Source organism: Pristiophorus japonicus, chromosome 9 (assembly GCF_044704955.1).
Source record: "Pristiophorus japonicus isolate sPriJap1 chromosome 9, sPriJap1.hap1, whole genome shotgun sequence".
NCBI classification, from domain to species: Eukaryota; Metazoa; Chordata; class Chondrichthyes; family Pristiophoridae; genus Pristiophorus; species Pristiophorus japonicus.
The window spans coordinates 33,919,612-33,942,444 of NC_091985.1; the positions used below are offsets into that span (position 1 = coordinate 33,919,612).

Genomic DNA, 22,833 nt, shown 5'->3' on the forward strand with positions numbered 1-22,833 from the left:
TGAGGGATAGATATTGGCCAGGACACTGGGGAGAACTCCTGCTCTCACTCCAGAGACCAGAGAACATAATCTTAGCTGGCACTTCTGTGGAGTTCTGAGGGGCTTCCCACCACACTGTCAAAGATGAGATGTTCAGCCGAGTCCCCGTCTGCCCTCTCAGGTGGCCGGGAAAGACCCCACAGACACGATTTGAAGAAGAGTAGGGAAATCTCCTGGTGTCCTGGCCAACATTTATCACTCAACCATCACCTAAAACAGATGATCTGGTCATTCATTTCATTGCTGTTGGTGGGAGCTTGCTGTGCGCAGATTGGCTGCCATGTTTCCTACATTACAACAACAAGTCGAATTTATATAGCGCCTTTAATGTAGTAAAACATCCCACATGAGTGTTATAAGACAAGAAATAACAATGACTACACTTCAAACAATGACGGCAGGTTCACGATGGGCCGGATGGCCTCCTTCTATGCTGTAAATTTCTCTGCTTTTTATGATTCAAAAGTACTTCATTGGCTGTGAAGCACTTTGCATTGGCTGCGGTCGTGAAAGGCGCTATATAAATGCGGGTCTTCCCTGTTCCTTCACAGGATGGCCCATATATCGGAGCTGACAAGAATGAGAATTCAAACATGCCTTCCACTGCTTTGTGGTGTTAAGCATTGCTGCTGCCATGTTTGGTCGCACCACTATAAACAATATTAATTTAAGTACCAAGAAAATATTTCACCATCGCCTATGTGGACAAAAAAGGTACTTTACTGCAGTAGACATTTACTTAATAAGACTATGTAGTCATCCAATTGGTTCCAAATTCTAGTTTTGGCTTGGTTTGCTACATAAATCTAGCTGTTCGTCCTCTCCTTCACAATGTCATATGATTTATAAACTTAACAGGGAGGCAATATGAATTAAACTGGCGCTGGGGGAGGGAGCTCAATATTTTTCAGCAAATTAAAATAAAATACCTCTAAAAAATCTTTCATGAGTTAAAAGAGAAAGCGAGATGAAACAAAATAAAAGGAAATAAAATGCCTCACGACTCAGGGCTTTAAATTAAAATACCCCACCTGGGCACAAACACTGGGGGACTGCATACCTGCCAGTGAGACAGAAAAAGAACAGTGTACCGATAGATGTGTAACCCAATAGCCTCTAACCTCACCACTGCTTAAAAAGCAGAAGCGATGAATCACAGAAAGGTTCAAATATTCGAAGCTCTCGAACGCAAGAAGATCCCTGCCTGCTTGGGTAGCAAGATGCACAGTGCACATAGAAGGCCCGAGGTTGAAGTGTTGATCAGAAACGCGTGAGCAGCTAGCCACCCCCAGCCTGTTCGATTGCAGATTGGACGGATAAGCGTGAAGGAAAACCCCACTCATACCAGCTGACCAATGCTCAGATGCGAAATGATCACCGCCATACAGAAACATCAGGGGGTTGAAATTCTGTCTGTGGTGGTTTTAGCAACGAAAGGTCAGAGCGACTGTACTGCAGCCAACTAAAATGATCAAAAGGAGCTATTACACCACTTTGTTTAAAAAAAAATTGAACCATAACATTTTTTTCTCTGGTTTTACCCAATGATCTCAGCTCCCATGATAGAAGGAATGGTTTATTTTAACGCTAAAAATGATACAGACATTTTCTGTATGCGCAGGCCACCACAGACTGATAAAAGTGCCGGCACATTTGATCCTGGGCCCAACTTCACATCTTTTCTACATTAATCCAAATTGGCCCAATTTGACCACTTCCTAAGGAATTATTAATGTATTTCAGATGCAGCTGTAACAAATCTGCAGTCCTGTCCGGGGCCCACTAAAGAGGAAATAAACATGGCGATTGTGGGATCTGGTACCCCCAGGGGGTGGACGGGTGTGCGGAAAGCTATGCTCGCAAGGAGCACGTCTCGGGAAATAGTGGGAGCATAGAGCTCTGATCTCCTGAGGTGTGAACCCCGTGAGTGTCAGATAGGGGAATCACCCCTATACTGTACAGATGGATCTGCTCTATAATCTCTACCTGTGCACCAACTGGTCTTGTTATTGTGTTGGTCTGGGATTGGAAGTTTTCCGTAAAACTCCTCCTCCTTCTATGATATCATAAAGTACTGCGTCAGCGACACCGTGAGTGCAGAGTGCTCCGCCCACTGATGATGTCACAAAAGGTGGTATTTTATACAGAATGAGGGTGAAATTCGCAAAATGGCCAACAGAGAATCAGCAGCCTGCTTTACACCGTGCCCGAATCTCGATTTCATCAAATTAAAAAATTGGGGCAATTCAATCAAATATACTCCCCTTTAACGACTGAAATTTAATGCAGGCTGTAATGTGTACACCTGTGAGTATGCTCACAGGTTTGTAGTGCACCATCACCCCCCGGCAACCAAATTTTAATTTGATCTAAGTTTCCATTAAAGTTTTATTTGGGAATTTGTGGGTTCTAGTGCCCTTGCCCTGGGATTTAAAGTTAGAATTAAAACAGTGGTAGAGCTGTTGCATTGTGAGTGGCTCAGCCAGTCACGTGATGTTCACAAGACTCAATAAAACCCCAACCAGTTGATTTTTTTGGTCAACCACGATGAGGTATGCAGTTGTGAGCCTAGTGGTGGTTTTCCCGGAGCTCCCTCTACATTCTTGTGGCTCTCATTCCATTTTAGGAACATAGGAACAGAAGTAGGCTATTCAGCCCCTCAGGGCTGATTTGTGTCTTTGCTCCATTTACCCGCCTAGGTTTCGTACCCTTTAATATCTTTGCCTAGCAAAAATCTATCTCAGTTTTGAAATGTTCAATTGACCTAGCCTCAACAGGTTTTTGGGGGAGAGAGTTCGAGAGTTACACTACCCTTTGTGTGAAGAAGTGATTTCTGACATCACCCCTGGACTCTCCCATCAGAGGAAATCGTTTTTCGCTATCTACCCTATCCATTCCTTTATTTCCGGTACGGCCCCGACCTGCAAGAACCATCAGTAGGTCGGGGCATTCAAATGGAGTATAGCACTTCAAAGGTACAGTGTGTGCTGGAGAGCGACGGCTGTGATTGGCTGGATTGGATGTCACCAAGGTCCAGGTCGCTGATTGGAGCGTGGGCAGTCACAGCAGGAGAGGCGAGGTTGTGGCGCAGGAGCGGTGAGTGATTGTGGAGCGACGTGATCAGGGCCCCGGGAGAGGCGTGAGTTCAGGGCCCAGAAAAGGCGAGGGCCCAGGGGCAGCACGGGCCAGCCCACACTGCTATATGTGCGCGCACTAGGTCTGTGCAGCAGAGCTGGTCTCCAGTCGTCTTGGTTAATCCTGGCCACGGAACCAAGACCTAGCTCTGTCAAGCCCGTGTGATGGCCGGTGTGCAACAGCCACCACGCACTAAAAAAGTCCACACACAGGCATCTTCCATCCTTCAATATGTAGTTCGGAATCTGGAATATTATCATCATCATCATCATAGGCAGTCCCTCGGAATTGAGGAAGACTTGCTTCCACTCAAAATGAGTCCCTAGGTAGCTAAACAGTCCAATACAAGAACCACAGTCCCTGTCACACCTGGGACAGATAGTCGTTGAGGGAAAAGGTGGATGGGAGAGGTTTGCCGCAAGCTCTTTCCATTGTCTGCACTTGATTTCTGCATGCTCTCGGCGATGAGACTCGAGGTGCTCAGCACCCTCCTGGATGCACTTCCTCCACTTAGGGTGGTCTTTGGCCAGGGACTCCCAGGTGTCGGTGGGGATGTTGCATTTTATCAGAGAGGCTTTGAGGGTGTCCTTGTAACGTTTCCTCTGCCCACCTTTGGCTCGTTTGCCGTGAAAGAGTTCCGAGTAGAGCGCTTGCTTTGGGAGCCTCGTGTCTGGCATACGGACAATGTGGCCTGCCCAGCGGAGCTGATCAAGTGTCGTCAGTGCTTCAATGCTGGGGATGTTGGTGCATCTGTCCTCCCAAGGGATTTGTAGGAGACATCGTTGGTGGTATTTCTCCAGCAACTTGAGGTGTCTGCTTTACATGGTCCATATAAGAGGGCGGGTATCACTACAGCCCTGTATACCATGAGCTTGGTGGCAGATTTGAGGGCCTGGTCCTTCACTGAAACACGTGTGAACTCATCTCTTTTGGCATGGAAGCAAGTCATCCTTGACACGAGGGACCGCCTATGATGATGGTGGATGAACTGGTAATGTGTAGTTTGATTGTTAAACCTTTGTTAATAGCAATGTGTTACTATGGATTCTTAAGCAAAGAACCCATGAAGCAAATATATTACACAGGCTGAATACCTGAACTTTCTCAAATGCTGATCTCACTGCTATTCACCTAACCCAGTGTGGCAAAAAAAAGATTAAGCTTTCCTTCACAAGGTGGCTCTTCAAGGACAACAAATGAGGTCTTTTGGCTCAAAAAATTACATAAACTAGGTGTGTATTCCCTGGAACCTAGAGGGCAAGGGGTGATTTGACTGAGGTTTTTAGGATTTTGATAGGAATTGATAGGGTAGAGAAACGTTTTCTGCTGGTGTGAGAGTCTCAGAATCATAGAATGGTTACAGCACAGAAGGAGGCCATTCGGCCCGTCGAGCCGATGCCGGCTCTCTGCAAGAGCACTTCAGCTAGTCCCATTCCCCCGCCTTTTCCCTGTAGCCCGGCACATTTTTTTCCTTCAGATACTTATCCAATTCCCTTTCGAGCAGTGCAGTCCAGATCTTAACCACTCGCTGTGTAAAAAAGTTTTTCCTCATGTCGCCTTTGGTTCTTCTGCCAATGATTTTAAACCTGTGTTCTCTGGTTCGCGACCCTTCTGTCAATGAGAACACTTTTTATCTACTCTGTCCAGACCCCTCATGATTTTAAACACCTCTATCAAATCTCCTCACAACCTTCTCTGCTCCAAGGAGAACAACCCCAGCTTCTCCAGTCTATCCACGTAACTGAAGTCCCTCATCCCTGGAACCATTCTTGTAAATCTTTTCTGCACCCTCTCTGAGACCTTCCTAAAGTGCAGTGCCCAGAATTGGACACAATACTTCAACTGAGGCTGGACCAGTGTTTTATAAAGGTTCATCGTAACCTCCTTGCTTTTGTACTCTATGCCTCTATTTATAAAGTCCAGGAGCCCATAGGCGTTTTTAACCGCTTACCCAAACTGCCCTGCCACCTTCAACAATTTGTGCACATACACCCCCAGGTCTCTCTGTTCATGCAACCCCTTCAGAATTATACCCTTTAGTCCAGCATAAGGGGACATAAACTTAAAATTAGAGCCAAGCCATTCGGGAGAGAAGTTAGGAAACACTTCTTCACGTAAAGGTTAGTAGAAGTATGGAACTCTTTCCCACAAAAAGCAGTAGATATAAAGCTCAATCAATAATTTTACATCTGAGATAGATTTTTGGTCGCCAAAGGTGCAAAAGGCTAAGGAGCCAAGGCAGGTGGAAGGAGTTAAGACACAGATCAGCCAGGATCCCATTGAATGGCAGAACAGGCTCGAGGACCTGAATGGCCTCTTCCTGTTCCTATGTTGGCATTGAAGAGCTCGGAATGATCTGATGCAGATAACAGGTGGCTTGCTTATGCAGAGGCGCAGGCTCTCTAAACAGACCTAGAAGAGTGGACTGTGTGGAACTTCACTGTACTGCTGGCCCGTTCCACCGCTGTATAAAAAACATTTTTATCAATGTAACTGAAAGAGATGCAATATGCACGGGATGGAAGTAGCAGCCAGTTGCGGTGTGGAGAGAGGCCGTGGGGGGGTGGGGCGCAGGGGGCGGTGGAAGTGGGGGGCGGGGGACGGGAAAGCTGGAGGGAGAAGAGAAGGAGAGAAGGAATGAAGTGGGCAGTGTGATGAATGTTGCCATGAAGTTGGTGCCAGTTTACACTGCCAGGTACCTGGATTGGCACGGCCACAAAAACCACGCCTGAAGTTTAAGCCAGGACAGATTTTGAACTCTTAATTGAGCCAATTTAAGCCACTTTTATGCTGGTGTTTGTTTAGGTTGGGTGCCAGGAGGCCGCTGTCCGTGAGCCAGCTCCCAATGTTTACATTGTTAAATGTTGTTCCCTTAGGTCCGTGATTCTGCTGAAGGGATAGGCAGCCAGATTTAGTAGGGCAAGTGCCAGGAACTGGCTCACGGACCCCAGGCTCTCAGATTCTAACCTAAAACTCACGGGTATAAAAGCAAGCTTTAGACAAGCAAGTGAAGGTTGTGGGGTTATGCCAGTTCTGGGACAGATCATTTCCTCAGTTTTTGACTATAATCAAAGTAACGGAGCAGAGCTGTAGGGATGAAGGAGCAAGAGTCATTGTTGACGTTTGGTATCTCGAGGGTGACGATGCTGGGGGAAGCCCAACATTACCGCTCGCCTCTACAATAATATTTCTGGATGCAAAATGGCCCTTGTTCCATCGACCAGTAATGGTCACCCTTCCACCAAGGGCATCGAAAGACAAGACACTAAGCTGGCCGTGCTCTTCTCAGCTTTAGCCAGCAGAACCCAATGGCTTTGAATATTTCTTTTCGGGTGAAATATATACTCATCTCGGTGAGGAATGTTAGTGCCGGGAAATGCAATACTTTGCACTTCCGGCACCCAGTGTCATGTCTTCTGTTATTAGTAAAGCATAAGATGGTGGGGGTTTAAAGCTCCCTCGGCTCTGCACCGAAATATGTGTCTCAGCCCCAACCATACAATTGCAATCCCCACCCCCCATCCCCTCACTATAATGGCATTTTTAATTTCCATCCCATACCTGCTCAAAGTGAGAGCGCCAATGTAATATCAATCAGTTCTCGGGGTCAATTTTATCCTGCAGCCAGTTTCAAGTGGGGGAGTGGGTAAAGCACACCTCACAGGCTCGGATTTCAGGGGGGTGGTATTTGAACTTTCGGGCCTCGCCAACATGCGGCCAGCCTAGCTGCCCATTCGAGACGGGAGCAAGGGGCAACAGGGCAGGAGCGGACGTTCGGAAGGCTATGGGCCATCAGCCGGCGGCAAAGGAAGACTCGCCGGCAAGCTGGGAGCAGGCTTCCGGGGGGGGGGGTCTCGCAAGAGGGAAGGTGGGGGCTGAGCAAGGGAGACAGCAGCATTTCCTGTGGGGCCCAGGGGAACATTCCAGCTCACCCTCGCCCCGCAAAGGAAAGATCTCGACTTACGCTGGGTGGACCTCCTTGTCCTCCCAACAGCTGCCGATCTGCTTCAGCCCTGTGGGGAAGTTGCAGCCGTTTCCCCGCTCTGGTAAAATATACGGGGAGGGTCCCGCTGACGCAATGGAGCCCGCTACATTCAAGGTGGTGGGCACCTCAGCCACCCAACTAGAGAGAGCATCATCATCATAGGCAGTCCCTTGGAATTGAGGAAGACTTGCCTCCACTCTAAAAATGAGTTGCTAGGTTACTGTAAAGTCCAATACGGGAATTACAGTCTCTGTCACAGGTGGGACAGACAGTCATTGGAGGATAGGGTGGGTGGGGAGTCTGGTTTGCTGCACGCTCCTTCCGCTGCCTGCGCTTGGTTTCTGCATGCTCTCGGCAATGAGACCCGAGGTGCTCAATGCTCTCCCGGATGCAACTCCTCCACTTTGGGTGGTCTTGGGCCAAGGATTCCCAGGTGCCAGTAGGAATGTTTCACTTTATCAGGGAGGCTTTGAGGGTGTCCTTGAAACGTTTCCTCTGTCCACCCAGGGCTCGCTTGCCGTGTAGGAGTTCTGAGTAGAGTGCTTGCTTAGAAAGTCTTGTGTCAGGCATGCGGACGATGTAGCCTGCCCAACGTTCGAGTATGGTCAATGCTTCGATGCTGGGGATGTTGGCCTAAGCGAGAACACTGGCATTGGTGCGTCTATCTTCCCAGGGGATTCGCAGGATCTTGCGGAGGCAGTGCTGGTGGTACTTCTCCAGCGCTTCGAGGTGTCTACTTTATATAGTCCACGTCTCTGAGCCATATAGCAGGGCGGGTATCACTACAGCCCTGTAGACCATAAGCTTGGTGCCAGATTTGAGGTCCTGGTCTCTTAGTCAGGCGTCCTCAGGCTGCGTTGGCAAACTGAAGGAGGTGTTGGACCTCGTCATCGATGTCTGCTCTTGCTGATAGTAGGCTCCCGAGGTATGAACAGAGAGCAGTTAAGATGGTGGCCTGCGGGATTCCAGCGGGAATAGGGCAGTAAGGCGGAACGCTGCATTTTAATGGCCCCCTGCCCCATTGGGGTGGATTAAAATTACAACCCCCTTAACTTGAGGGAGTTTTGTGCTGTGAGCCCTGGGCCATTAGGAACATTTATTGCATGTATATAGGAGACTTACGACCAGCACACTCCCAGTAGCTTTAACAGCATTTTCATAAAGATTGATGGCAGAATTTCAAAGGTTTCTACAATTTGCTGGTTGGACAAAGTTATTTGGAAATATAGCGCAGTGGAACCTTCTGTCTTGGCTCTTAAAATTATTTTAAAAGCTCGATTTGTTCAACCTACCCTTAAACGTCATTCAATCCAAATCATCTGACTCTCCCTGGGGTATGGGATCCAGACACTGACTCTCCCTGGGGTATGGGTTCCATAGACACTGACTCTCCCTGGGGTATGGGTTCTAGACACTGACTCTTCCTGGGGTATGGGTTCTAGACACTGACTCTCCCTGGGGTATGGGTTCTAGACACTGACTCTCCCTGGGGTATGGGTTCCATAGGCACTGACTCTCCCTGGGGTATGTGTTCCAGACACTGACTCTCCCTGGGGTATGGGTTCCTTAGACACTGACTCTCCCTGGGGTATGGGTTACAGACACTGACTCTCCCTGGGGTATGGGTTCCAGACACTGACTCTCCCTGCGGTATGGGTTCCATAGACACGGACTCTCTCTGGGGTATGGGTTCCAGACACTGACTCTCCCTGGAGTATGGGTTCCAGACACTGACTCTCCCTGGGGTATGGGTTCCAGACACTGACTCTCCCTGGGGTATGGTTTCTAGACACTGACTCTCCTTGGGGTATGGGTTCTATAGTCACTGATTCCCCTGGGCTATGGGTTACATAGACACTGACTCTCCCTGAGGTATGGGGTCCAGACACTGACTCTCCCTGGGGTATGGGTTCCACAGGCACTGACTCTCCCTGGAGTATGGGTTCCAGACACTGACTCTCCCTGGGGTATGGGTTCCATCGACACTGACTCCCCTTGGGGTATGGGTTCCATAGACACTGACTCTCCCTGGGGTATGGGTTCCACAGGCACTGACTCTCCCTGGGGTATGGGTTCCAGACACTGACTCTCCCTGGGGTATGGGTTCCATAGACACTGACTCCCCCTGGGGTATGGGTTCCAGACACTGACTCTCCCTGGGGTATGGAGTCTAGACACTGACTCTCCCTGGGGTATGGGTTCCAGACACTGACTCTCCCTAGGGTCATGGGCACAGATGAACATCAGAGTCTGTTCTCACACTTCCCAGCTGGGGGGTCACTGAATGGTGAGCAGTGGGGTTACTGGATGGTGAGCAGTGGGGTCACTGGATGGTGAGCAGTGGAACCACTGGATGATGAGCAGTGGAGCCACTGGATGTTATGCAGGAGGTCACTGGATGTTATGCAGGGGGTCACTGGATGGTGAGCAGGGGGTCACTGGATGGTGAGCAGGGGGTCACTGGATGATAAGTAGGGGGTCACTGGATGTTATGCAGGAGGTCACTGGATGTTATGCAGGGGGTCACTGGATGGTGAGCAGTGGGTCACTGGATGGTGAGCAGGGTGGTCACTGGATGGTGATCAACGGGTCACTGGATGGTGAGCAGGGGGTCACTGGATGGTGATCAGGGGGTCACTGGATGGTGAGCAGGGGGTCACTGGATGGTGAGCAGGGGGTCACTGTATGGTGAGCAGTGGGGTCACTGGATGGTGAGCAGTGGGATCACTGGATGCTGAGCAGTAGAGTCACTGGATGGTGAGCAGGGGGTCACTGGATGCTGAGCAGTGGGATCACTGGATGCTGAGCAGTGGAGTCACTGGATGGTGAGCAGTGGGGGTCACTGGATGGTGAGCAGGGGGTCACTGGATGATGAGCAGGGGGTCACTGGATGGTGAGCAGTGGGATCACTGGATGCTGAGCAGTAGAGTCACTGGATGGTGAGCAGTGGATCACTGGATGGTGAGCAGGGGGTCACCGGATAGACCCTCTGAGACCTACTCCCTCACACACAGGTTCCCTGAGACTCACTCCCTCACACAGACACTCTCTGGGCTGATTCCCTCTCTCAAACCCTCAGTGGGTCAAAGCACTGTGTGATGTGGTATTGCAAATACAGACCAGGAAAGTTCCAGGTTTGACCTAGGCTGCGATGAATTAGTTGACCTCAGTTCGGGAAGTATATTGAATTGATGCGACAACTGATCACCATTATCAGTCAGGGTTTCTGTTCATGATCACCAGCCAGCTTTGTCCTGTGCGAGCATTTGGACTTGGCCTGACTGAGGTCCCTCCATTAATCAACTGCCCAAGTTAAGGGTTGAAGGCCCATTCCTGAAACTTCTAGGCTGGTACTTCTATGCAGTCTTTCAGATGAGACATTAAATCAACGTTTGCCCTCTCAAGTGTTCGCAAAAGATCTCACGGTACTATTTTGAAGAAGAGCAGGGAGTTATTCCTGGCCAATATTTATCCCAACATCAGTAAAACAGATTATCTGGGCAGCATCTGGCTGAATGGGCTCCGTCTGTGCTGTATGATTCTATGATCTATGATTAGCACATTGCTGTTTGTGGGAGCTTGCTGTACACAATTTGGCTGCCGCGTTTCCTACATTACAACAGAGACTACACTCCAAAAGTAGTTCATTAGCTTTAAAGCCCTTTGGGACATCCTGGCGGGTGCTAATATAAATGCAGGCCTTTCTTTCTTTCCCAGTCCTCTCCTGTGAAGAACGATCACACGGGGAAGGCACAGGAGGACAGTCTGCACAACAGCTTCTTCAGGAAAGGAGGGATAGCAAGATAAAAGAAATGAAAGAAAATGTTTTTAAAGTGAAATGCACTGCTTGAAAGGGCAGTGGAAGGTGAGTCAATCATAACATTCAAAAGAGAATTGGATAAATACTGAAGGGAAAAAAATTACAGGGCTATGGGGAAAGAGCAGGGGAGTGGGACTAATCGGATAACTCTACCAAAGAGCCAGCACAGGCACATGGGCCGAACGGCCTCTTTGTGTGCTGTATCATTCTACGATTCTATGATTCCAAAAGCAAATCAACCTCTAATGTTACATGAAACTGGTGAACACCGTTAATTAGTGTGTGCTGTGAAATGAATTCACAGTTTAAAGGGGCACTATCTTCAAGAAAAAGCATTTGACAAATTTTTCTTTTGTCTGAAGAAGGAGTCACGCACAAGTGATTCAACTGTGCATTTCAACCTGACCAACATCATCACGCTGTCTGCTCTGAAACAAACCAAATATGGCTCGTCAAATCCTTCCTCATGAAGTCGGTGCCTCAGTAAGAATTCAGAGAGCAGCAGTGCTGGAAAGACTTCAATTAAATCTTTCACTATCTACTCTGCGAAAACCTAATTCTGAGGAGTGTTATGTAGAAAAGTTCACTTGGCTTAAAGATCTATCTTAAACGATAACTAATCTTTCTTAAATATTAACTGAAGAATACCAAATCAAAATTTTTCATTCTTAATTTTAACTTATTTATTAATTGTGGCTTTATCACCAGATGAATAATACTTCGTTCCGAAGACCCGAAGATTCAAACATTCAATATAGAACAACCCAATAGTTCATTTCACATACTCCAGACAGCTGCAGAAATGAACTCATAAGGAGGTTATTTGGCCCATCACGCCTGTACCAGTTTTGTCTCCAACTGAGCGATGCACTAATCCCATTTCCCTGCTCTGTATCTGTATACTCCTATATGCTTCCTTTTGCAATTTCCATTTCCTTTCAAATGATGTTATAATCTCTGTTTCAATAGCTACTTGTGGTAAAGAATCCCATGGTCTGATGACCCTCTGTGTGAAAACATTCCTTCTAACTTTCTTGTTTGTTGTTCACAGGGCAAGCATCAGTCTATACCCCTTGTTAGCAATTCACCAATCAGGGGAAACAATCGTTCATTATTTACCCTCCCAAAATCTTTCATAATCTTGAAAACTTCTATTAAATATCCCTCAACTTTCTCTATTCCAATGAAAAATAAACCTACACTTTTGAACCTTTATTCATCAAATAAATGACCACCTTTCCATGAATTCAATGTTTGAATCCCTTCAATCTGGTTTTCGCCCCTGCCACAGTACCGAAACAGCTCTCATCAAAGTCACAAATTTGTAAATGTGACAAAGGTAAACGATCCCTCCTCATCCTTCTGGACCTGTCCGCAGCCTTTGACACGGTTGACCACTCCATCCTCCTCCAGCGCCTTATACTCGCCTGGTTCCATTCTGATCTATCTAACCATAGCCAGAAAATCTCCTGCAATGGCTTCTCTTCCCTCTCCCGTATCATTACCTCTGGTGTCCCCCAAGGATCTGTCCTTGGTCCCCTCTTACTTCTCATCTAATTGCTGCCCTTTCGAGGTATCATTCGAAAACACGGAGTCAGTTTCCACATGTACGCTGACGACACCCAGCTCTACCTCTCCACCACTTCTCTCGACCCCTGCTTGGTATCTAAATTGTCAGATTGCTTGTCCGACATCCAGTACTGGATGAGCAGAAATTTTCTCCAATTAAATATTGGGAAGACCAAAGCAATTATTTTGGTTCCCGCCACAAACTGCGTTCCCTAACCACTGATCCCATCCCTCTCACTAGCATCAATCTGAGGGTGAACAAGACTGTTCGCAAACTAGGTGTCATATTTGACCCTGAAATGAGTTTCAGCCACATATCCGTGGCATAACTAAAGCCGCCTTTTTCCACCTCCATAACATTGCCCGCCTCCGCCCCTGCCTCAGCTCTTCTGCTGCTGAAACCTTCATCCATGCCTTTGTTGCCTCTAGACTTGACTGCTCCAACTTACTCCTGGCCAGCCTCCCACATTCTACACTACGTAAACTTGATGTCATCCAAAGGTCAGCAGCCCGTGTACTAACCTGCACCAAGTCACGATCACCCATCACCCCTGTGCTTTCTGACCTACACTGGCTCCCGCAGGATTAAACAATGCCTCGATGTCAAAATTTTCATCCTTGTTTACAGATCATTTCATGGCCTTACTCCTTCTTTTCTCTGTAATCTTTTTCAGCCTCACAACTCCACAAGATGTCTGCCCTCATATAATTGTTCATCCATCGGTGACCCTGCCTTCAGCTGTTTGGGCTCTAACCTCTGGAACTCCCTCCCTAAACCTCTACGCCTTTCTACCTCTCTTTCCACCTTTAAGCCATTCCTTAAAACCTTCCTCTTTAACCAAGCTTTTGGTCATCTGCCTTAATTTCTTCTTTTGTGGCTTGGTGTCAAATTTATCTGTTTTGTCTTGTAACACTGTTGTGAAGCGCTTTGGGATGATTTACTACGTTAAAGGCGCTATATAAATGAAAGTTATTATTATCACCATAACCACTTGTTCCCTGTATCATTCTAGTAAATCTTTGTTGTACCCTTTCCATGACTTTGACGTATTTATTCTCTTGAGTTTAGATGGTTGAGGGTTGATCTAGTCGGGGTATTTAAATTGATTAAGGGATACACTAGGGTCGATACAGAGAAACTATTTCTTCTGCTGGGGGTACCAGAGCTAGAGGGCATAACCTTAAAATTATTGCTCGGCCATTTAGGAGTGAAATCAGGAAGCGTTTTTTTTCCCACACTAAGGGTAGAGGAAATCTGGAATTTGCTGCCCCGAAAGGCTGCGGATGCTGGGTCATCTGAATTTTTCAAGACTGAAATCTATAGATTTTTGTTGGGTAAGGGTATCAAGGGATGTGGATAAATGGGGTTGAGGCACAGATCAACCATGATCTCATTGAATGGTGGAACAGGCTCGTTGGGCTGAGTGGTCCATTCCTGTACCTATGTGGGTGAGAGTTATGGCAGCTGACATCTCCTAACAAAACATCTTGGGCCTGATTTTCGGATGGTTTGTGACTGGGTTTTTGCCGCGTTTTGACCCTCCGTGGCGAAAACCCGGTCGCAAAGTCCGGGCAGGATTCTGGGCTTGTTGTTTGCGGCGCCGATGGGAAGTATCACCGGGGAGAGGTGCGCCAGACGTGTAATGATGTGGATTGCGTTACCATCCTACTTTCGGCACTCTCCCGACCCGTACGCCACGCCCAAAACAGCGACAGGTAAAACCTAGCAGTGCAGCCCTGCCAGCAGCGATAAGTTAGAAAACCCGCAAAAAAGCTAAGTTAAAGTTTTTATTTTTTTATTTTTTTTTCAGTGATTTGGTACCTAAGGGTCTTGTAAATGTTTTTGCAATTTTTTTTGAATTTTTTTCCCCCCTCCAAAGGCCTCTCTCGCAGCACAAACGTCCCCGGACTAAAGTTGTCAAAACTCGTGTTTAGCGCCATGAATAATCGTGCAACGCCTCCTTTGCCAAGATGTAAAGGCCGAAAGTTTGGCCTAAAAACGGTAGCGTAACATCAACAGTAATTTTCACATATCACTACCGTTTTCGCTGTAAAACCCATAAAGCCGAAAATCTGGCCGATATGTGCGCCTAGCCTCGAAAACAACAAGATGATGATCGACCTGATTGGGAGACGGCAGCATAGTGGCTATGTTACTGGGCTAGTAATCCAGAGGCCTAGGCTAATGGTCCAGAGACGTGAGTTCAAATCCCACCACAGCAGCTGGAGGAATTTAAATTCAGGTAATTAAATAAATCTGGAACTTAAAAAAAACGCTAGTATCAGTAATGGTGACTATGAAACTACCGGATTGTCATAAAAATGACTAATGTTCTTTAGGGAAGGAAATCTGCCGTCCTTACCCGGTCTGGCCTATATGTCACTCCAGACTCACAGCAATGTGGTTGACTCTGAACTGCCCTCTGAAATGGCTGAGCAAACCACTCAGTCGTACCAAGAAGCATCACCACACAGACTGTAGCGGTTCTCAAAGGCTCACCACCACCTTCACGAGGGCAATTAGGGACGGGCAATAAATGTCAGCCATGCCCGCGACACCCACATCCCGAGAACGAATAAATAAAAAGGTAGACCAGCCAACTTGTGGTGAATTATAATCCTTTCCTGTTATAAATGACATACATGGGTGTGCTTTTCATACAAATTGGAACCGATTCTGAGGGAGGTGGGACCAGTACAAACCGGACGGTCTGCACCTGGGCAGGACCGGAACCAATGTCCTAGGGGGAGTGTTTGCTAGTGCTGTTGGGGAGGAGTTAAACTAATATTGCAGGGGGATGGGAACCAATGCAGGGAGACAGAGGGAGACAAAAAGGAGGCAAAAGCAAAAGACAGAAAGGAGATGAGGAAAAGTGGAGGGCAGAGAAACCCAAGGCAAAGAACAAAAAGGGCCACTGTACAGCAAAATTCTAAAAGGACAAAGGGTGTTAAAAAAACAAGCCTGAAGGCTTTGTGTCTTAATGCAAGGAGTATCCGCAATAAGGTGGATGAATTAACTGTGCAAATAGATGTTAACAAATATGATGTGATTGGGATTACGGAGACGTGGCTCCAGGATGATCAGGGCTGGAACTCAACATCCAGGGGTATTCAACATTCAGGAAGGATAGAATAAAAGGAAAAGGAGGTGGGGTAGCATTGCTGGTTAAAGAGGAGATTAATGCAATAGTTAGGAAAGACATTAGCTTGGATGATGTGGAATCTATATGGGTAGAGCTGCAGAACACCAAAGGGCAAAAAACATTAGTGGGAGTTGTGTACAGACCTCCAAACAGTAGTAGTGATGTTGGGGAGGGCATCAAACAGGAAATTAGGGGTGCATGCAATAAAGGTGCAGCAGTTATAATGGGTGACTTTAATGTACACATAGATTGGGCTAACCAAACTGGAAGCAATACGGTGGAGGATTTCCTGGAGTGCATAAGGGATGGTTTTCTAGACCAATATGTCAAGGAACCAACTAGGGGGGAGGCCATCTTAGACTGGGTGTTGTGTAATGAGAGAGGATTAATTAGCAATCTCATTGTGCGAGGCCCCTTGGGGAAGAGTGACCATAATATGGTGGAATTCTGCATTAGGATGGAGAATGAAACAGTTAATTCAGAGATCATGGTCCAGAACTTAAAGAAGGGTAACTTTGAAGGTATGAGGCGTGAATTGGCTAAGATAGATTGGCGAATGATACTTAAGGGGTTGACTGTGGATGGGCAATGGCAGACATTTAGAGACCGCATGGATGAATTACAACAATTGTACATTCCTGTCTGGCGTAAAAATAAAAAAGGGAAGGTGGCTCAACCGTGGCTATCAAGGGAAATCAGGGATAGTATTAAAGCCAAGGAAGTGGCATACAAATTGGCCAGAAATAGCAGCGAACCTGGGGACTGGGAGAAATTTAGAACTCAGCAGAGGAGGACAAAGGGTTTGATTAGGGCAGGGAAAATGGAGTATGAGAAGAAGCTTGCAGGGAACATTAAGACGGACTGCAAAAGCTTCGATAGATATGTAAAGAGAAAAAGGTAAGTAAAGACAAACGTAGGTCCCCTGCAGTCAGAATCAGGGGAAGTCATAACAGGGAACAGAGAAATGGCAGACCAATTGAACAAGTACTTTGGTTCAGTATTCACTAAGGAGGACACAAACAACCTTCCAGATATAAAAGGGGTCAGAGGGTCTAGTAAGGAGGAGGAACTGAGGGAAATCTTTATTAGTCGGGAAATTGTGTTGGGGAAATTGATGGGATTGAAGGCCGATAAATCCCCAGGGCCTGATGGACTGCATCCCAGAGTACTTAAGGAGGTGGCCTTGGAAATAGCGGATGCATTGACAGTCATTTTCCAACATTCCATTGAATCTGGATCAGTTCCTATCGAGTGGACGGTAGCCAATGTAACCCCACTTTTTAAAAAAGGAGGGAGAGAGAAATCAGGGAATTATAGACCGGTCAGCCTGACCTCAGTAGTGGGTAAAATTATGGAATCAATTATTAAGGATGTCATAGCAGCGCATTTGGAAAATGGTGACATGATAGGTCCAAGTCAACATGGATTTGTGAAAGGGAGATCATGCTTGACAAATCTTCTAGAATTTTTTGAGGATGTTTCCAGTAAAGTGAACAAAGGAGAACCAGTTGATGTGGTATATTTGGACTTTCAGAAGGCTTTCGACAAGGTCCCACACAGGAGATTAATGTGCAAAGTTAAAGCACATGGGATTGGGGGTAGTGTGCTGACGTGGATTGAGAACTGATTGTCAGACAGGAAGCAAAGAGTAGGAGTAAATGGGTACTTTTCAGAATGGCAGGCAGTGACTAGTGGGGTACCGCAAGGTTCTGTGCTGGGGCCCCAGCTGTTTACATTGTACATTAATGATTTAGACGAGGGGATTAAATGTAGTATCTCCAAATTTGCAGATGACACTAAGTTGGGTGGCAGTGTGAGCTGCGAGGAGGATGCTATGAGGCTGCAGAGTGACTTAGATAGGTTAGGTGAGTGGGCAAATGCGTGGCAGATGAAGTATAATGTGGATAAATGTGAGGTTATCCACTTTGGTGGTAAAAACAGAGAGACAGACTATTATCTGAATGGTAACAGATTAGGAAAAGGGAAGGTGCAACGAGACCTGGGTGTCATGGTACATCAGTCATTGAAGGTTGGCATGCAGGTACAGCAGGCGGTTAAGAAAGCAAATGGCATGTTGGCCTTCATAGCGAGGGGATTTGAGTACAGGGGCAGGGAGGTGTTGCTACAGTTGTACAGGGCCTTGGTGAGGCCACACCTGGAGTATTGTGTACAGTTTTCGTCTCCTAACTTGAGGAAGGACATTCTTGCTATTGAGGGAGTGCAGCGGAGATTCACCAGACTGATTCCCGGGATGGTGGGACTGACCTATCAAGAAAGACTGGATCAACTGGGCTTGTATTCACTGGAGTTCAGAAGAGTGAGAGGGGACCTCATAGAAACGTTTAAAATTCTGATGGGTTTGGACAGGTTGGATGCAGGAAGAATGTTCCCAATGTTGGGGAAGTCCAGAACCAGGGGTCACAGTCTAAGGATAAGGGGTAAGCCATTTAGGACCGAGATGAGGAGAAACTTCTTCACCCAGAGAGTGGTGAACCTGTGGAATTCTCTACCACAGAAAGTAGTTGAGGCCAATTCACTAAATATATTCAAAAGGGAGTTAGATGAAGTCCTTACTACTCGGGGGATCAAGGGGTATGGCGAGAAAGCAGGAAGGGGGTACTGAAGTTGCATGTTCAGCCATGAACTCATTGAATGGCGGTGCAGGCTAGAAGGGCTGAATGGCCTGCTCCTGCACCTATTTTCTATGTTTCTATGTTTCTAAATGTTTGAACATAGGGCTGTATCTTGGTGTCTTAATTTAATGTCATGACATTTCATATTTTGGGTGGGGAAGATATAAAATTAAAGCGTAGGCACACAGTTATTACGGTTATAAAACAGGAAAAACGTTCATCTGTTGTACGACTAATTCCAGCGCACTGAGGGAAAACACACCAGCTGTTTGCACTGCTCCTGATCGCGATCCAGTAACCCTTGCTGAACATACAGCTGTGACCTCCTCCATCGCCAAACCGCCTGCCAGCACTCACTGCCAAGGCACACACATGACTAATGATCACCTGGGAGATGGACCGCAGGAAAACTAACACACATAAACACACATGCAAGGGTGTGAGCCTCCTCGGGAAAAACTGAAATTCATTTGTCCAGCGATCAATTGAAATGACATCAGATGGAAAGCATCAGACGGATTGCTTTGTCACATGGTCATGACACAATGAAACCGTAGCTCCGATTTGAACCTAAGCCCGCCTGGGAATGGAGTCGGTCAGTTTGGATGCCCATTTTACACGGCAATCTGCTATTACTCCCAACTGAAGTCAATGGAGAGTGATATCGGGAGGGTGTCCGACACGAACCTTGGGCAGGTTAGGTTAAACCAGCATGTTGACCAGGCGACCAAAAAACCAGTGGCAGCTCCGACAACGAGACACAAAACATCCCGAGTCACATCAGTGAAAGACATCAAAGCCTGCGGCAGCAGTGAAATCAGCAAAAGGGGAAGTAGAGGAGGAGAAACATCTGCTGCTGAAAAAGCTAAACTCGCAGAGGAAAAAGCTCTAGAAAAAGAAACCTACTGTTGCTGAAAAAGAACTAGAAGTAACTTCAAAAATCCTTAAAACCTGTTGTTGCTTTAGTGCTCTTTGAATTGATCTTATTCTGAAAAGGAACAGGAGCAGCTACCTTGTCCCCGTGCATCTGTAACCTTGCAGTAACAGATAGACGAGTGTTTCATCCTATCACTGTACAATGCACATGCTTTTATAATGTGTTGAGGGCCCCAGTCAGACAGCACAGTGGTGCATTGCGATGGAACGCTGGCACACTGTGCCATGCCAGTGCCGGAACTCGACCTTGCTGGAGAAGGCCCCGAGCATGAGCCGGATGTTCGTCCTTGGGCAGAAAGGGTACAGCCCTCCGAGAGGAAAAGTCTGTCGGCCCCCTTCTTCCGCACCTCCCAGGTCTCGGCAGTTACCGAGTGCCAACGGTAGAGACCTGGGAACAGACTGTCTGACGGTCCTTGTGTTAAAGCGATGGTGTAAAGAAAGAGAAGGTCATCGGGGGTGGGTGGGTGGGCGGTGGAATCTAAACTTGCACACACCAAGAAAATGCTCCTCCATTGCCGAATCGCCTGCCAGCACTCACTGCCAAGGACCACACATGACTAATGATCACCTGGGAGATGTACCGCGGGAAAACTGGCACACATCAATGTGTGCCTCTGCAAGGACGTCAATGTCCCCAGGAGAGGAAGGGAGAAATTAAAATTAATTTGTCTAACTTGCAATTGAAATGACATCAGACGGAAAGCAAAGCAGATTATGAGGGAGCTTGACAAGGTGGATGCAGAGAGGATGTTTCCACTGATAGGGGAGACTAGACTAGAGGGCATGATCTGAGAATAAGGGGCCACCCATTTAAAACTGAGATGAGCAGGAATTTCTTCTCTCAGAGGGTTGTAAATCTGTGGAATTTGCTGCCTCAGAGAGCTGTGGAAGCCGGGGCAGTGAATAAATTTAAGACAGAGATAGACAGTTTCTTAACCGATAAGGGAATAAGGGGTTATGGGGAGCGGGCAGGAAAGTGGAGCTGAGTCCATGATCGGATCAGCCATGATTGTATTAAATGGTGGAGCAGGCTGGAGGGGCCGTGTGGCTTACTCCTGCTCCTATTTCTTATGTTCTTCTGTTCTTAACCGTGTTACAATTCCTCGTCACATGGTCGCACAATGAAACCTCAGCCCCGATTTTAACCTAATGTGCTCAGTGGGTCTGGAGAAGACACAGCTGTGCTCACAAGGGTTACTGGATAGCGATCAGGAGGAGGGTAACCCCCCCACCCCCCAACCCCCTCCCAGGGCGCTGGAGTTAATCATTTTCCTGTTTGTAAGCCCAGGATATAACCAAACAAATAATGACTAAAGGTTACAAGGGGTAAGGATCAATTAATAAAAATTCCTGCTGTGCCCCATATACTGTTTCTTTTGTCTAATACTAGAGCAGTTTATATTAATGTCTCAAAGAACTTTCCTAAAAGTACGCATTTGAATATGCAACCATCAGATGGGTATCTAAAACAAAACTAGAAACATCTTCAAAATCATTTTTAGAAAACCTATACACTTTAAATAAAGATAATTCAACTCAATTCTAGTCTTTCTGTCCAATAACAGCATGTTGGAAATGGAAATGTAGATGCTGAACGTGAAATGTGCCAACCTACAATCCGTGGAGAGACATAATACAGCAACGACTACGAGTATAAAAGTCCTCCTATGGAGCAGCGAAGCAACGCTCACTGGAGCATTCCATTGAGATCTACTCTTTCCTAAGCAAGACCCAAGAACAGCAGTGGGCTTCCCCCTCTCGGATTTACAGGCAGACATGGAACAATGCCTGAAACGGTGCTGCTCATTTAGAAATGTCCCCACTACACACATTTCTCATCTGCGCTCCTACTTTGGCCTTAAATCAGTCACAGCGTAACTCGGAGCAGTTTATCTTCCGCCAGCACACAAGCAAGAGCTGTGAAAACATTCGCTTCTCCCGTCCGCTCTCTGAACGGAGCAGCAACGGAGTAAATGCGGTTTAACATTTTACTCGGTGTGTTTTTATCATCACACGTCCCTTCAAAACATTTGAATTCTTAACAACTTGAAGTTAGAAAAGCTGTATCCTAAAACCGATCGAGCAGCAGAAAATTTTGAGACAGGCGTCTAGTTCAACGCGTATCCTTTGACAGATATTTTCTCAGAATGAAGACTGTGGATAGTGATATAGATTCACTGCAGCAATAAAACATAAAAGGATCCAGGAAAAGTCAAACGGAACTTTCTTCAACAGCAACAATCATGAGACAAGTTCACCGGTGATTCTTTGCATTTCAGCGAGAGGAGAAAAAGGCAAATATTTTACAGACTGAATTGGCACTGGAAGCAGCAAGGTCAGACAGAGCCAGCAAGTAGCTTGTTGCACTGGTAGCATAATATCCAAGCAACTTCTCATTTATTGCACACCACGAAAGCAAGGCCTATTCTATAAAAGCTCCTGTGCAATTCACCTAGTTTAGAGTTTGATTTCAGTCTAATATTTATAAAAGCAGAAGGATAGATGACTTTCTGCTGAAGAAAGCCTGAGAGGTAAGCACCACAAGGCAGCTTTCAAAGCCCTCTGTCCCCCCCCCCCCCCCCCCCACCACCCACCGCCCACCGCAGTGCTTGTTTGGTACAACTCACCAACACAGATCCCTGCAGCTTCTAGAGAGTAACCGGCCGGGCAATCCACGGAGCATTTGTAAGAGCCAACAGCATTTTCACATCTCCAAGATCCACAGATATTGCTGTATTCTTTACATTCATCAATGTCTGTACGGAGAGCAAGGTTATCTATCCACCCTTATTCCTCACCCCTGCATTTGTGAACGATCTGTGCCTTTCGGCAGGCTCGGGGCACCACTCTGAGCAGGTGGGTCTGCCATCAACTCACATGCTCCTTCAGCAAATGCAGTTGTGCAAAAGTCATGCGGTTAACATCCGACATTCAAGACCCAATTTCCCCCTGGGCGCACACTACTCTCATCCTGGTCAAAGTCACCATAAGAAAGACCTTTCTTCTTTCTTTTCTGTCAGTCTCTAACTATGCAGTTTCTAACTGGCAGCCAGCAGTTAGGTGGGCTAGCATCTTAATTGATGCACTAAATCCATGCGTTTACAGCACTTCTTTTTTTGTTGTGTCACGTGATTTTTAATGACTTGTTTTGAAACAGATTTTAAGTCACTTCAATATTCATTCCCAATTCAATCAAGGACGTTCAGTACAGGCAGTCACGACACAACCTTTTATATTCATTTATTTTGAATCCAGATTTTTTTTTTGCCTTTGACTTTTTGTTTGGGGAAAGATGGTGCTTTCGCTTCTTAGGGTGCTCTGCAGCCAATCCTAACACGCAGGCCACAACATGGCAGGTGCTGCAAGATACGATGGGGCTCACTTTAATCTGATTTAAAGTTAAATATTGGGCTGCGCAACTACTAAGAGTAAAATAAAGATTCTTAACTCAGTAGCAGAACGCATAAACCAGGGCCCAGGACTAGTGCTGGCGACTGATGAGGGGGAAATCGGGCCCACAGCAATACTCTCATATGGTAAAGTTACACACGGGTAAGATGTGGTGACGGAATT

General features: G+C 46.8%; 1 protein-coding gene across 5 annotated transcripts in view; it reads right to left on the reverse strand.

The window, feature by feature from the left end:
• ltbp1 (latent transforming growth factor beta binding protein 1) overlaps positions 1-22,833 on the reverse strand; it is a 456,945-nt gene that overhangs the window by 94,570 nt on the left and 339,542 nt on the right. For 4 of the 5 annotated variants that reach the window (XM_070889256.1, XM_070889255.1, XM_070889253.1 and 1 more), the window contains one exon: positions 21,888-22,016. The exons of the other annotated variant lie outside the window; for it this stretch is intronic. In XM_070889256.1, coding sequence (XP_070745357.1) covers positions 21,888-22,016 — 129 coding nt within the window. The remainder of the gene's footprint in view (positions 1-21,887; positions 22,017-22,833) is intronic. 5 annotated transcript variants of the gene reach the window in all.